This window comes from Nanorana parkeri, unplaced genomic scaffold, assembly GCF_000935625.1.
Source record: "Nanorana parkeri isolate BGI_ZX_2015 unplaced genomic scaffold, ASM93562v1 scaffold882, whole genome shotgun sequence".
NCBI classification, from domain to species: domain Eukaryota; kingdom Metazoa; phylum Chordata; class Amphibia; order Anura; family Dicroglossidae; genus Nanorana; species Nanorana parkeri.
Window position 1 is genome coordinate 244,929 of NW_017307150.1, and position 17,150 is coordinate 262,078.

General features: G+C 41.2%; 1 protein-coding gene across 3 annotated transcripts in view; it reads right to left on the reverse strand.

The window, feature by feature from the left end:
• LOC108794659 (fibroblast growth factor 12) overlaps window positions 1-17,150 on the reverse strand; it is a 421,105-nt gene that overhangs the window by 203,861 nt on the left and 200,094 nt on the right. The window contains exon 4 of one of the 3 annotated variants that reach the window (XM_018565740.1): window positions 15,858-15,867. The exons of the other annotated variants lie outside the window; for them this stretch is intronic. Within the exon in view, the coding sequence (XP_018421242.1) occupies window positions 15,858-15,867 (10 nt within the window). The remainder of the gene's footprint in view (window positions 1-15,857; window positions 15,868-17,150) is intronic. 3 annotated transcript variants of the gene reach the window in all.

A 17,150-nucleotide genomic window follows, 5' to 3' on the forward strand; every position in this document is an offset into this window, starting at 1 on the left:
ATATAGTTGGAAACTTAGCAACCAACAACTGTACAATAAACAAACACTTTGGTCAGCAGTATGTACAACGGTAAGCACTTTGTTAGTGGCTTCAGTGGTCACTGTGAGGAAACGAAGCCCAGCATGGGTGGTCACGGGGAGGAAAAAAAGTCTGGTGATGGTCGTTAACCAGGAAGAAAAAATGCAGGTGGTCAGTAGAAGGAAGAAAATGCTTGGTGTCGGTCATCAATGGGAGAAAAAAAACAATGGGGGGAAAGAAGGGGCACTGTGCTCAATGGAGGGGGTGGGGGGAGCCATAAGTGCTCAGCAGGAGGGGGGGAGGGGGGAGAGAGGGACATGGTACTTGGGGGGGTTACTGGTGCATTGGTGCTAGCTGAGGTTAGGGAGAGGGAACTAATGTCAGTGGGGGTCATTAGTGTTCAGTGGCCTGTAAATAAGCCTGCCACTTTTAAATTACAAAAAATACACTGGGGATGATAGATAGATAGATAGATAGATAGATAGATAGATAGATAGATAGATAGATAGATAGATAGTTCTTTATAGTTAAGCATTACACCCTAAACTATATGTCACATAACTAGAACTGTGTAAGTAACTAATGAGTTTATTTTACTATCATGTGTGCATTGGTAAACAGAAGAACTAACGATAAATATCTTAAAGTACCTGCATCTGAGTTATTTGTTTTGGATGGAACATGTCATTATCCCTGGGGGCACATCTACATTTGTTCCCGCTTAAGGCTTCTATTGCCTCTTGCCAGCAAACTTCCTAGGCACAAAATAAACATGCATGGCAGATGCCCTTACTCAATGCAGTGGGCATAACTGGAACTGTATGTCAGATGCTTTGCCTCTTTTGAGCAAAAAAAAATTAAAACTCAAAAGTTTAATGTAGTTTCGATACTTTGGGGTAGCATAGCATTAATATACGGAGAGTCGTGCCAAGAGACACATTTCTGCATAAATATTACCCAGCAACAGACTTGACAAAGTTTAGTCACATATACCGTATATGTGTGGGCTGATGTTCTCTATCTGCCAAAATTGTGTTTTTTATTCAAATATTAACATGTCTTGTGTCATTTTTGTGTATATTGTGCATTAAAGGATTTTGTATTTTCTTCATAATTCATTTGTCGCCTTTCTTTCTATTAAAATCACCCCCCGAAGAGAGGTCAGTAGATGGTCACAAGAACTAGTGTCACCATTGGAAAATTTCCTTTCTATCCCTGATCTGGTGACAACCCACAATTTGGGAATTTTTAAAAAATTTAATTGAAAACGATCACCAGGACAAATAGATGTACAGGGCGAATCTTCCTAAAAGGGACACAGACCGCAATTAAAACCTGACAGATGTTCTAGTCCCTCTTCACTCTATCCAAAACTAAAAAAGTTTTGGCTTCAGTTGAATTGTACAGGGAATTCTTTCAATGCGATCATACATATGCACAGCTGCTAATAATATGTGCCTCACATTTAATGAGTCCTCCAAGGATGATGGTTTTAATATGAGTGGCTTCTTTTGCATTCAGCCTTCTTAATATTGCTGCTATTGCTCACATATTAGTTTACTCAATGAAATTGTGATTTCAAGGACCTTCAAGCTCTTCACTTATTCTTTCACCTTGTCAGTGATATGCTGGAATAATATCTTCAAAACAAACTCAGGTTCACAAAAACCTACTTAACGAATGGAACATGTACACTTATTAACTTGCCTTTCTCTGCTGAAAGTGTGCGGATAGCCAAATGTTACTTACTACAATAGGAATACACAGATGTAAATCATTTTAAAACCTGTTTACAGTGCCCATCTATCTGTATTCATATACCTAAAAATAAATATGCATGCCCAACTCCTTATACAAGTAATGATCAAAGTGCACGTACGCTTTCATACATTAGCGGGGAGACAGTTCTCTTGCCTCCTACTAAGGCAGAGTTAAAAGATCTGAAATAAAACTGGACATGCCCTTCACAGCAACAAATCAGATTATGTGTTTCATTTGGAAGCTGAAACATAGTTGTATGCAACAATCCTACTTGTTCCACAGTTCATAAACAAGTAACATTATGCTATTAAGTGACATTAAAATACAACTGAAGTCAAACCGTTGTGTCTAGTTTTGGATACAATGGAGAATGATTAGATCGCCTGTCAAGTTATAATTACTGCATCCCCATTAGGCAGATTCACCCTCTGTATTTGTCCCTGTGACGGTTATCACTTAAAAGTGAAAGTGAAGGAAAATCCAAAAATTTTGGGTTGTCATCAGGCAGGAATAGGGAAATATTCCATTCGGGATACTAGTTCTTGTGATCCTGCTGACCACCAGGGATTTCCCTCTCTTTGGAGGGATTTTCTCTCACTTCCTGTAGTGGCTATTAAACGGATTGAAGGGATATATCCCCAATTGGACAGAGATGGCAGAAAAGACAAAGGGTTATAACCCTCCCTTACTCTATCCAAAACTTTAAAAAAAAGGTTTTGGTTTTAGTCTTACTTTACATTATCAGTAGCAGAGAATAAATTGTGTGGCTGTTTTTGTGGAACAGTCCAGATTTTTAGACCCCAGATTTTAGCTCATCTTCTTTGACACTATCACCATGTAAATCATGATGTCTATGGCTTCATATCTGGCTGTTGAGGCCAATCATCTTGGTACCAGTTTGACTTATATTAAGTAGTTTAAGGTGTACTAATTACATAGAGCCTGTTCTTGTAGAAACATTCTTGGCAGTTACATTGATCCTCATGTACTGTCCAAGAACAAGTGTCCAGCCAGTGAAGTCACATGGAAGTGAAAACGTCCGATCTGCATTTTGTTCCACGTCAACATGCAGAAAGCATTGAAGCCATCAGACCAGCGTGATTGCCAGATAACAGACAGCAGACATATTTATCTTGACATAGGTTTAATGCTGTGCCTTTCCGGCTGAATCTTTGGCATTGCATAAAAACTATGTCATGTGCTTCTAAAACTGCTGGTCCAGTCCAATCCGTTCAACTAGGTGACAAAGATGTGTGAGTGTGCTGTAACACAATCATTTCACTACCCACTAGACCACTGGACTTCCTCTATGCTCCACACTGGCTTGATATGTAGTTCTGGTGGAGTCACATTTGTCTAAAAATATGATGTTCTGGTAAGAAGGAACTAACTTGAAAGAGTTGGAATCATGGGGGACACATTTAAATAAATTTGTATTGATACTTCCGCTGTTTAGGTTAGAAATTAAAGGATTTCCAGTTAGGGGAAAGATGTTTTGGAATCTTGGCCTTCAGCTTTAAAGCCCCATTACAGGCAGAAAGAAATACCCTTGCAGTGGGCTCCACACACACTGCAAGTAACTGGATGTGACTCAACGTGTGTTGACTTGCATTGGCATGGTGTGTTGACTTGTGTGGCTTTTTGTTGATGTTTTTTTTCCCACTAAGCTATATAAGGTGTTGGTTTTGCCTTGCATAGATGTGAATTGCCATGTGTTAAACATGCATTGCACTGAAAAAAAAGCAGACCAACACACTGGTGTGAACTGCTCCCATTCACACCCATTCATTCTCAGACGTTGGAATGCATTGAAAAACGTATGTCATCTGGTGTGAATGGGGCCTAAATGGCTGTTAAGTCTACATGTAGAGTAATACGTTGTAATACTTATCTTAATCCTTGCTACAGCAGGCTTTTCCCATACTATGCAACCAAGAAGCCTCTTCTCTAAGACGCTCTAGACAGTGGTTATACAATTATGTCATCAAGTAGCACGGGCCTTGTCGGAGAGAAGAGGAGGGGGGAATAAGGTAAGTGTAACACCAGCATTTAACCCTTGCAGTGCTGAGGAGGGAGGTCACTGCAACATGTTTTTTTTTTTTTTTACCTTGAGTTGAGCTTTGAGGAGATTACTGGGGGCTGTTTGGGGGAAAAATAATGGCCCTGCTGGAACAAATAACTGCTAGTTCATTTCAAAGCATTCATGAAAAGTCAGCTGATTGATTAACTGAGCTGTCTCAGTTCAGACATCCAACACATGAGTAATGTCTGGAAGTGTGCAATATTGCAAATATTTTCAAATATCTTCATTGATTAAAACTAAATCTTCTACGTGTGCAATTCTAGGCACACAGCTGCCAATTTGTAATTCTATGTACGGGTTATTTAATAGCATCATCTTGTGTAAAGCAGGGCACCTTGTAATGGAAAGTCACAGCAATGTACATAAAGGCAGAGAGTTGCACCCAGAGATAGATATTGACCTTTCTTTGAGGGTCACGTCAAAGAGACGGCAGCAACAAATCCATCAAAGCAACAGGAGGAGAGGACACTTGCTGCTCAGCTGTCTCTTTCTGTTACTGGCTGAACAGCAGCCAAAAACGTTGGCCAGGCATCTGTTAATGCAGGTTTTGTCACAGGGCACAAGGTGCCCCATCTGTAAAGCTCTGGAATACTAATGATGTGATTACACATTCAGGTGCTTGCGATTTCCCTGAAGTTACATCATCGGTATGTTACCACTGCAACCAATAAACTGTCCACACATAAAAAACATACATGCACAACCTTTCCATGCAAGGAAGGTTATACCTTCATTACACATAACTGCAAAAAAAAAAAAGCAGATTAGGAAGGCAAATAACAAAAATGCAATGCAATAGGAAAAAAAACAAAATCACATTTTAGCTTTGAAATGGTTAGCCCTACACTACAACTACTACAATAATGTACATTTAAGCAAACTGCAGCCAGGTTATTTAACTGCTAGTCACCAAAGGGTTATACGCACAGACATGAAAGTTGAATTCAGCAATATCACGTCATAGTGTAGTGGACATACAGTATACATTGGGAAGCACAGTGATATCCAACATTTACATATGTCAGTTAAAGTAAAAACATCCAATATTTTTATAGTTAATAGATACAACGTACACAATTACGGGGTGTATTTTGTCAAAATTTGTTAAAAGTTGCATAGTCATTTGGCTTGTGAAACTGCATGTACATTTGTTCTGTGTAAATGGAGGCAAAAAGAAATGCTATTTTAATGTATGGAAAATACCACATTATGGAGTTGATGAGGGGCAAAAGAAAAGGAGTATTTATTTCCTATACTCTTCAGCTCCATCTAGTGGCCATAATGTGGTATTTGCCAAAATTTACATTTAACTTGGAAAGAAACTATGGGGTCTATTCACTAAGCTGCCGTAGGCAGCCCAGTGAATGACCGACCTGAAGTGAAGTGAGCCGAACGCTGTTCGGCTATTCACTTCAGTCTGGTACGGCTGAAATCAGCCGTACATCGGCTTGCTTCACATGGCTTCAGGTCGGCCGAACATGCTCAGCATGTTCGGCCGACCCGAAGTGCAGAAGGAGTGCCACTCAGCCGATCCAACATCTGCCGTCAAAAAAAAAAAAGGAAAAAAAATATCTCCCGGGCGCTCTGGGAGCCTCGCGAAACTGCTGTTTCTTTTTTTTGTTTACTTTATTCTGACACAGAGCGATGTCAGAATAGAAAAAAATAAAATAAAAATTTCCCATTGAAATGCATTGCTACATTACTATTGGCTATTTCAATTTGCAATAGTAAACTAGCATTGTACCCGCCCTCTACTGAACCGAAGGGGTCCTGGGGCCGAAGCTAGCCGAAGGATCAGCCTAAGCTATGGCTAGATCCTTCGGCAGCTTCGTGAATAGACCCCTATATTAACCGCTTGAAGACTGGGGTGTTAAACCCCCTTCCTGTCCAGGCCATTTTTCAGCGCTGTGGTACTTTTAATGACATTTATTCAGTGCTGCATTGAAATTAATTTTATACCATTTTTTTTGGTACAGATAGAGCTTTCGTTTGATGGTATTTAATCACCACTGGGGTTTTTTATTTTTTACTATATAAAGAACAAAGTACAGAACATTTTGAAAAAAAAACAGTTTTCCCTACGTTATATTATGAAACTTATTCTTATTACCCAAAATTTTGGTAAAATATAAAATATGGGGTCATGTAAGGTAAAAGGACATCACACATGTCAATCCTTAAAATTGTGCACATCTGTGAAATCACAATACAAAACCCCACCATACCCAAAATTGGCCATAGGTGACACTTTAAAAGCTTTTACCACTCATCAGTTTAGTGTTATCAGTGATTGAGGGCCCTAGAATCATTGCTCACACTCCAAGTTGTGCAGTGTAACATGTGTGGCGCAACAACTTTTTTAACTAAGAGTCTCTTTCATATCAGTACCTGTATTACCTTAATGGCCCTGGTACCCAACCTACCCTTTGGCACCTTTTATGCAGCCCTTGCGGCCCCAGGCCGATGGTAGCCTGTGTTTTCCCTACCTACATGCTTACTTTAGAAAGGCTTCCAGTAGTTAAATGGTCCAATTGGCAGGCTTTCTCAAGGTGACCGAATGCTAAGAAACAAAAAGCCATGAGTGCTCCTGAATCCAAGTAAACACAGGAATCTGCCCTGTATATTAGGTGAATGAACAGAATTCTTTTGGGCGAGTTAGTAGTTAAATGGTTTGATTCATGTATTTCACACTATTTTACTTTTTTGGTGCTGTCCATCTCTTTTCCCTTTTTGTGCTTTCTCTTATGTACTAGATCCGAGAGAAATATCAGGAGGTGCACACTTTTAAAGGGGGCTGTAGGGAAGCTTCTACTTGTAATGTATGTCCAGTCTATAATTGTCTCCTGAAACATGTGTGCAGCCTATGACTGTCTTCTGAAGCATGCCATCACTCTCCATTAACTCCTGCATCATGGTTGATGTCTCCCATACCTCCAAACCTTCTGAGATGAGAAAGAGGGACATCTCCTAGCACAATGTATTTATGCAATAAACACACCCTTGTCACACCCCCAGTTATGCGGAGGATTAAGAATTAATATGCAAAAAATGATTGGTTAAACCCAGAATTGCTGTTTTTCACCATTGCTCTTCCTTTATACTGTTTTTTCAAAATAACAAACAAGACATTTAGGAGTTAAGATAAGGTTTTAGTGCATATTAACACTTTTGGTAGTTATAGTACCTTTTTATTTAGATATCTGTACATCAGGTCATCAGGCATTTCTGTAGTCTCTTACCATCTCATGTTGCATGTCTAAAGTCTTTTTCTGCAGTAGTATTACTGATTATTATTTGTGGCCCTTTGGTGACACCAAAAGCCATGCTAGAGGCCCCCAATATTGGGAGATTTGACAACCATTGCACCAAACTGATCTTAGGTGCCGTTCTTGCACACCAACCTTTATCAGGCGATCCATGGATGTAAGGCTGAACAATTAAATGATGCCAACCTGCATCTCTGAGGATACTCTTTGATGTACTGTATATGTATACAGAATCAAAGACCTTAATGCGCTTTGACTGCATAGTATTTAGGTCTTCTAAAGCACAACTAACAAAGCATATCCATACAGTAAGTATTTTAAGAAGTCCTGCTGACATACTTTCAAATAAACCCACATTAAACAGCTCAGGAACATCATAGGAGTATACTGTAGATAGAAATAGCAGTTTGTGTAGGTTTTGGTTAAAAAAAAAAAGGTCAAATTGAAGACAAGTACATTAGCAGTACAACAACTGAAATGCATTGTGTTTATTCTTTCAGCTAAACATATTTAAAGTGTCAGTTCTGCATTGTATACCAGCAGGCTCAGGGATGCATGTCTGTGCAATTATGAAATGTTGACCCGTGCAAATAGTGCATTACAGCCTGACTTTATCATGAAGATGAAAGAGGGCTCTTATGCAAGCACTAGACCTTGTCCGTGCTGGGCCAAAATAATAAAAACAGCCAGGTAATCTGCACTTTTATTCTACCTAAATGGTGTAATGTCAGTGAAGTTTGCTTATTACTCACAAGCACTTTCCATCTCACTAATTACTAATTCCAGTGCACTGTATGCAGTCCTTTACAGTCTCAATGCTTGCCATGCCCCCGAACAACTTGAAAAGTCGTCCTGAAAGGTTTTAGAATCTGTAAGATACCTCCTATGCCGATTAATTACCCAGCACTATGCATAGGCTGTGTGGAAATCTGAATCTACAAAAGTACAGGGTTTATTTAATATGCAAATTATTAGACAGCTTGTTTCTCATCAGCTCTGCAGGACAGTGGTCTTTTTCTGTCTCAGGGCAGTGTTTCATCAGTTTGTTTCCTGAATCTGGAATATGTGCTGCAGGCTTATGCTGGCTGGGCGTTCAAGAGTCTGCCATCCTTTGAAATATAAGATGTGTCGTAGTGCCACCTGGTGGACATTGGCTTACATTTCATTACTGTACAAAAAATAAGCAGAACCTTTCTAATTATAGTAATTTTATTTATTGTGCAGCTTCAGATTGAAAATGCAAGTTTTTAAAAGCACCTTAAGTTTTTTTTCCAGCATAGTGTTATCTCCTATGAACATACAATGATAGAAATAGCGATTTTGGGGCACTTGTTTCCCCTTATGACACTATTTTACACATTCTTGATCCTAGTTCTTTTAGGGTACAAACTGTCACAGTTCATTTTTAAATCAGATGTCTCGATAGTGGTTGACTAGTCAATTAAAAAGCATCATGGCCTATGTGTAACCCTCACCCATTCTTCACACTATTGATTTGCTTACACCACATTGCGTCCAAATGCTACAAAACAATTATTTCACTGCTCACAGATTGAGGTTTGTGCATGCAATAGTTTTTTTTGCATCTTTAGCAGGGATGAGGTTTTGGTTCACCGCTACTATGGGTTCAAGGCGAATACTGTGTATTTGAGGTTTGCAGTCCCAGATAATCTATGGTGAATTTCACCTGGCCAAATTCTTTGTAATCATAATGCACTGCCTGGCCTTTGAATCAGCTGGCTTAGAAGGAACAATAATGGGGGTTTTGTTATAAGCCAACCCCCTTACTATAAAAGGGTAGATTCCCAGTAGTCATTTGTCAGTGCATGTTGAAGTAGTTTAGGGAGAGCTGTATAGGAAGAGTTAGTTGGTATACAGTGCTATGCTGTGATATATGGTGCTAAATTACAGTGGATTGCAATATACCTGTGTACCCCCCACCCCACCACCCCTTCATTTTCACAGTTCAGAGACTCAACAGTCCTTTTAAGAACTATCTTTTGTTGTCTGTCTGCAACAATAGCGTTTTAGCTGCTGAGCACCGCCCTTGCAGTCTTTTTTCATTGTTTTAATTTTATTTTCTCTCATTTCATGTTTATCCATAATTTTAACTTTTGCTAGGTTAAAAAAAAAGTGGGTTGGGGGGTTTGTGTTTTATGTTTTTTTTCTTTTGGAGAGGTTTTATTTTAGGGCGTACAACGTACACTTGTTGCTGACAAAGGCAAAGCTGCCCTTTGTTGTGCAGTAAAATTTAAAACATTTTCCCCCTATTGCCATAGTGGACATTACATTGAGGCAATCCCCTTTATTTGAATGTCAGGCAGGGTTAAAGTGAGAGGCAGAGGTTCTGCATGCAGAGGTAGTAGGGGTAAGCAGGTTCTGCAGGACAAAGCAGAGGTCATGGCACACAATCTAGAGGCAGGGCACATCTGCCTTTTCCATCTCAGGGAAGCCATGCTTTACAGCCACCCCACGTGTCTGCCATTTGTTTGGGCTTAGCTTCCAGAAAGTAGTTCCTCTTTAACACATATGACAGAGTTGGATTTCCATGACTATAGCCTTTAGTCACACTGTTGTCTTCCAACTGTTGGGACTGTTAACTGTTTTCTTCCAAAGCAACACTCTTCTGCTAGGATCAGCTGCTTTACACAGAAATGTTCCTTAATTAATGGCTATTAAACCGGCTCAGAATATTATGATAGTTATATGAGGTGATCAGTATTTCTACGACGATAGGGGGGAATGTGGCCAATAACTATACAGGGAAATAGCACATATTTGTGTCTTGCTCCTATAGGCTCAGGTTTACTGTGCTTAATTGTAATTTTGGTCCTACTCATGCAACGCACATACTCTGGAACTTTATATCTGCATGTGTGTGCATTTTGATAATAAATCCAAAATGTTTGGTATCCCAAAAATCAAAACAAATGGGAGAAATGTCTGAAGTTGTATTTGGTTAAAAATATGATCGCTGACAAATTTTAATAGGAGAAAATGAAGAAAATTGCTTTTTTTATATTTGTTAATATATTTGTTATAATAAGTTATAACTATAGATTATGGCTTATTTTTCATTTTTTTTCATTTTCTTCCCCTTAACAGAATGTATAGATTTACATTTGGAAATATTCCTGGCTACATAAATAAATATTCAGGGTCTATTCACCAAAGGAGTCACTGAAGCTTGTAGCGATTTCAGATATCAAGCCATGTTGAAAGTAAATCTCTGTGTATATTAAATTGTCCTGAAACTGATTAAGACTTTAAAATGAACACAGGATAGTATGAAAATTACTTCTATAAAGTCCTATAATTCCATCAGTTTCACCTTTCGTTTCTGCATTTGTTTTGTGGGATAGAGCACCATCTAGTGGTCCCAAATAAGACAGCACCTTGTGTAAAGGTTCAAATATACAGGGTTATTCACATAAGGGTGAAGAGTTTGCAGAGGGCATGGGGAAGTGAACAAACTAGGAAAACATAGCTGATTTGGGAAAATTCTCCAATTCAGCTCACTTTCCAAATCAGCTTTGTTGTCCTAGATTGTTCCCTTCTCCAAATTCTTCACCCTTTTGTGAATAACCCTGTAAATGTTTCATTATGGGGCCCTTGTATAAAGCTCAGCCTTCCTGTTTCCAGAGCATAGTTTCTAATCATGGTGAACACTTTTTTTCAGTGTGTCTACCAATCTAAACCTCAACACACACGTTACAATCTGATTGTACAATCTCTTTTAGATCTATGAACAACTAGGTAGTGCAAGGACCTGTCTGATTGGCAGGTCTATCTATCTATCTATCTATCTATCTATCTATCTTATAGATTTAATAAGTCTAAAGCAAAAATTGTATGGTCAGATTGTAACATATGTGGTGATCCTTAGTCTATGCATTAGAGGAAAAAATATTTTAAGATTTGAATTTGATGCATGCCAATTTTCCCCTGAAAATTACTTAAAATCCCCAAACTAGGGATGCACAGATACTTTTTGAGTACCAGTACAGATACTTGGCATTTTCATGAGAACTACCAGGGTTGCAGTGGTTGCAGCTGGGACCTGGCTCTGGCACTCCACCACTGTCCTGAAATCATTAGTCTGTATTGTTTTAGAAAAACTGTCACATGACAATAAACAAAAATGTATCAGTACTCGTACTTGTAAGTACTCGGCAAGTACCAGTAATCGTACTCGCAAAACTGGTATCTGTGCATCCCTTTATTTATAGTTATAAAAACAAAATCATACATTAAAACAGAGATGTACAAATCCCAGGAACTCTGTGTGCTCCTTACAAATTACAGCGGCCTCCTAATTTTTGAATTTTTCTCTAGTGTAGTCTTGGAGCTCAAAAGTATCGGTACATGTACTCGTACTTGTACTGAGTACTGTACTTGGTATCTGTGCAACCCTACCCCAAACAGTAAATATTTTTTGAAGCAAAATTCAGGGGCAGACTGACCATACGGGCAGTCGGGCACTGCCAGAGGGCCTGCAGCCAGAAGGGGGACCAGAATCCAGCATAATAAGCGAGAATGACGTGACATCTCCTGATGTGTATACCTGTTCTAGATCAGTGGGCCAGAAGTGATAAAGCCATTGTGTTTGCATGATAGCAAGAGAGGTCAGCAAATGCAGCCTCTATACTTCCATCAGCACAGATACCTTAGGCCAGACATTTTAAATGTTGATTTTGGATAAAATAAGGGTACCTATCAGAGTTGTTTTTGTTTTGATGTCTGCATCCTGGACACCCAACAGGAAAACTTCCCCTCTACTGATATGGTGACAACTTTAACTTTTTTGTCCCATTGACACGTTCTGTCCTGCTGACAGTGGTCACCAGGCCAGGTCAAGAGGGTGAATATTCCTGATAGGGACACAGAAATCTGAATATCAGAATACTGAAAATTATACTATTGAAGCACACATTAAACAATTTGGCAGCATTGTTTCTAACAAGGAAATGTGCCTTTTAATCACTGCTTTTGTAAATTTGCAAACTTATTTGTCAGTCTACTGTTTAGAATACAAGATTCAGTATAGTGTTTGCAAGGCTTTTTTGGCAGTATAGTCCCTTTAAAAGGTCCTGCACCTAATTCACGAAAGCCTTGCAACTAGGGATGTCCCGAAACTGATAATATTAATATCGGTATCGGGGCCGATACCAGGCACTCCTGAAAATGCCTTGATTCTTAAGGCGATACCGGTCCTTTAGATTTTTAAACAGCAGGGGCTGTCCAAGTTCCCGCGCTTGTAGGGGCCTTGACAGCCTGCTGGGGACCTGCAGATAGCTGTCCATGGCAGTGCCTGTCTGGTTCTTTATCTCCTCCTCCTCCTTCCCAGCGCAGACACAGCCATAGACAGCCCCAGGGGCGGAACTACCGGCAGTGCAGCCAGAGCGGCTGCCTCAGGGCTAGAAGCTGGGGGTTCTCGCTGTCCACTGACAGGGGAGGACTGGGCCGGGAGAAGGATGGAGGTCGGGGGGGCCCAGCATCGGAGATGGTCGGCCGGATGGCCGTCGGAGATGGCCTGTCAATGGAAGAGGCCCAGTGCCCAGCATCACCGGTCTGAAAGTGGAGAAGGCCAGGTCCCAGAATTGCTGGTCCGGATGTAGAGGAGGCCGGGTCTCAGTATCACCGGTGAGGTGGAGTGCCCGCAGAGTCACTGCAGATGTCCACATGTCGCCTGGGTGAGATCGACGCGCAGCCTGGTGAGAGGAATTCTGCTTTGAAGACGTGCTCTGCTTTGGGGACATGTATTCCCAGAATACATGTCCCCAAAGCAGAATATTGTGATCAGCTTTGGGGACATGTGTTTCGGCTTTGGGGACATGTGTTCGACCTTGGGACATGTGTTCTTCTGTGGGGACATGTTTTCCGCTTTGGGGACATCTGTATTTAGCCCTGCTGACATCTGTATTTAGCTCTGGTGAGAAACTACCCTAAAATTAGCCTGTTGTTTTAGAAAAAGTGTCACATGTCCATTTAAGAAAAAGTATCGGTAATTGGTATTGGAAAGTACCTTAGGGCAAGTACTTGTACTTGGTCTTAAATCAGTGGTATTTAAGATTGCACATGATTGCAACAGGTAAATTGTGGATAGTTGCAACATTTGTCACACTAACTTTAGACAGTTTTCTTGTGATTATTTACAACACTCTATGACTTCCGAGGAAAATATTTTGAGGTTTAATTTTCAATGGAAAGGAAAGCATTTTAGTATTTGTACACAACATGATAACATGGCATCATAAGCATTTAGAGTTTCTGACAACAAAAAATCAGTACACCCAGTAGTAAAACCGTATAAATTAACCACCCGGGTGTAAGTACTGTACATACAAAAGAAATGTGCATCCGGGCCATTGTGGGGATAGGGACTTTCATCAATGCTCTAGGGATGTTTAAATAAAATCTCATGTTAGATATGTATTTAGGATAGGTTGACAGAGAGATAAACAGATTTAGAGCAGACAATCCAATTGTACTGTTTTGCCCGTTGCAACATGTCTAGGGCATTCACTGTTTTTTCTCATCCTTTTATTAATGTTGTACATCGTGCAATGTAGAGGATCAGGACTGTGGAGGATCACTCCCCCCACCACAGTACCACTCCTGTGCCCCAAATCACTCTGTCTAGATAGGGTTGCCACGTTTTATTCAACTGAAACCTGAACACTCTAGCGCCACACAGGGCAAATATTTTTTGGGAGTATAAAAAGGAGAGAGCAAGGAGAGGCATCCAGAAGAAAGAGCAATGGAAGACAGTCAGGGGAGGGAGTAAGGATACCTGCTATAGAGGACTACCCAACAATACAAAAAAATATTAAGCTACATATTCTGTGTTGTTCCCGAGGTGACGTGCAGGGTCTCAGGTGGCCTGTGTGGGCTCTCACCAGAGATGTACAGGCTCTAGGATGGACTCCACGGGCTCTCAGGGGGGCTGTGCGGGCTCTCAGATGGGCTACGTGGGCTTTCAGGAGTGCTGTGGGGGGGCCGGAGGAGGGCAGCGTCAGGAAGATGGAAGAGGAAATCTGCGGGGCAGGCACCTGCAGCTCTCAGGAAGGCTGCCAAGGTCCCCAAATACTATAGGAACTCTCAGTGCACAGGCTAGGTAACCAAAAATAATGTAGGGCTAGAGGGAGCACTCTAAGAGTTGAGATAAGGGGGAATGATTGTGCTTGTGACAGGGAGTGCATATTGGTGTGCGGCTCTGCTCAGCAGTAGTTTCTGTGCTTGATACAGTAACAGATGCACACATTTCTCTTTGAGAAAAGTCCCAAAATCACAAGCGCACTATCCAAGATTGGGAAGGAAAAGATGAGATTGGAATCTTGGTATTAGTGAGTTCCTGGATGTGGATACTGGTTACAGTGTGCTGCCCTCAATATTCAGGTGAAGGAGACCTATAGTGGGCTGAAAACAAAAACTCTCTAAAAAAACTCTCACAAAAACTCTGTGTGTCTCACACACAGTTGTCATTAGGCTTGAAAAATAGGTTGTATTCCTTTAAAGGCATTGCCTGCAAAAACCTCTCCATACAGCCACCACCCTGCTTTTTCCACCATCCACTCCTATTCCCCCAACATCCACAGCATTCGACTTTTCACCACCAAATGTATCCACACAAGATTCCCAAGGAGTAGTACAGCGCAACAAACTTCTGAAAAGAAGAACCATAGCGCTACAGACATCCCTGTACCACCTTCCCAGTACCCACTACCAACTATAGGACAAGTCCAGCAAGCAAATTTTAGGACTGGACCAGCTCGAGAAAGAGAGAGAGAGAGAGAGAGAGAGAGAGAGAGATACTTCTTTGGTTGCTTTTGTAAAGCAAGATAGCAAAGCACATACTGTACAATCCAATAAGTATACCATCCATAAGTATAAGATCCAATAGGAACTCATTTTCATGTTATACCTATCAATGTGTAACACGTTTAGTCGTGATGCTTGCAGATATTTTAGAAGTTTAATGAATTTTTAGTATTAGTATTAAATACTCCACTTGTATTAAACACATTCCTATTAACCAGCAAAACATTCCCAGTACATAATGTTACTCATATACTGTATGTACCCAAGCACTTAACTTTTTCAGAAGTCTCTGGCACTGGCTCCAACTCCCTTACACAGCTTTGCCAACCTTACTGTCAGGGAGCGCACTCACTTAGTAATAGGATAACAGACAGCGCAGTCTCCTACATCTGTCCATCATTTAGCTTTGAGGAGGTGTAAGCAGGGGAATGATACTAGTCTTGAGGTGGAAGAATGTGGGAGAAGAGGAGTGGCACTAGTCTTGAGGAGGGAGAAGGTGGGAGCAGGAGAGTGGCATTAGCTTTGCAGAGGAGGGAACAGGGGAGTGGCATTAGCTTTGAGGAAGGAGGTGGGAACAGAGGAGTGGCATAAGCTTTGCAGAGGTGGGAGCACGGGAGTGGCATTAGCTATGAGGAAGGAGTTGGGAACAGAGGAGTGGCATAAGCTTTGCAGAGGTGGGAGCAGGGGAGTGGCATTAGCTTTGAGGAAGGAGGAGCCAGGAGTAGGGGAGTTGTATTTAGCATAATAGCTTTGAGGATGGAGGAAGCAGGATCAGAGTAATGGTGTTAGCTTTGAGGTGGAAGGATGCAGGAGCAGAGGAGTGTCATTAGCTTAAAGGAGGGAGGAGGTAGAAGTAGGCATATGGCATTAGCTAGAGAGGAGGTGGGAGCAAGGGAGTGGCTTGCACCCACGATCCCACACAAACAAAAGTGGTTACATAGGACCCTGCAAGTGAAAGGAGCAACCACGTAACCAGAAAGTGGTGCTATCAGCGAGAAGGCCAGCTACAGGAGGAAAAGAGAAGATTTACCCATCAAGATGCAGCATATATAGTCTTCACCTTATCAGCTTGTGTTGCATGTGAACGCGCATTGCAATAAGGCAGCCTATTTAGGTAAATGAGCTTCCAACGCACCAGAACACCCAAAAACGTCATTACAGGGCATGATAGTGTATCAATGTACGTTGTGGTGGGCCACAATGCATGTGTGTCGGAGGTGCAATGGTGTGCCAATGAAAATAAATGGCACTGCAATCCACTAACATGTGCATAGTGCTTTGCAGTAACATGTGCACTATTGCAAAGCACCGTGACTAAGAAGTGTATACGAGTCCTTAAAGGTTAGGGCTTTTCCCCATAGTTCTCCTAAGGGTAACGGAAGGACACAAACTAGCGTCCTCCCGTTACCCTAAACTCAGTATACCGCGAGCTACAGCTGTACCCGCCCCCTCCACGGTCCATCTCGCCAGTCAGCGCTGGAGGATCGGAGCGGGGAGGGGGGAATCCAGTCCCTCCCCTGTCACGGCTCTCTGCCGTGACAGGATAGAGAAGTGAACTAACGCCGGTATGTGTTCGCTCACTTCCCGATCTACTGAGCCGACCTGTGACAGTTTCATTGTCACAGGTCGGCTAGAATTATGAGGATGAGTGAAAAGCACTCACCTCATAGTTCTCCTTTAAAGACCATTTACACTTATGACTCATTGACTCATGATGCACACACTCCAGCATTGGCTTGACTCATGATGCACACACTCCAGCATTGGCTGTAAATCATTTCCCTGGATTGATTTCCTAGTGATGGTGAACCATGCCTATACAATGCATGTCGGTACAAGTTGTCACCCTATAACAGGGAAAGCCTAAACAAGGGCCTTAATGGCAGGATCACCAGGCATTCTTTAGTAAAAGCTGCACATTTGAAAAGATAAAAAACAAGTTTTGAAGTTACTGTACATTAACGTTACTTATGTTTCTAAAAGATTTTAGGGATTGGGGGGTTAAATCTACTTTAAAGGTAACTTTGAATAACTGTACCCTTTATCTTCCTTGATAAATGTTACATAGTTACATAGTATTTAAGGTTGAATAAAGGCATAAGTCCATCAAGTCCAACCTATTGTGTGTGTGTGTGTGTGTATAGGTCCATGAGTGTTCTCATTCTTAAGAGTACCTGTACCCTTGTACATTACGGTCTCT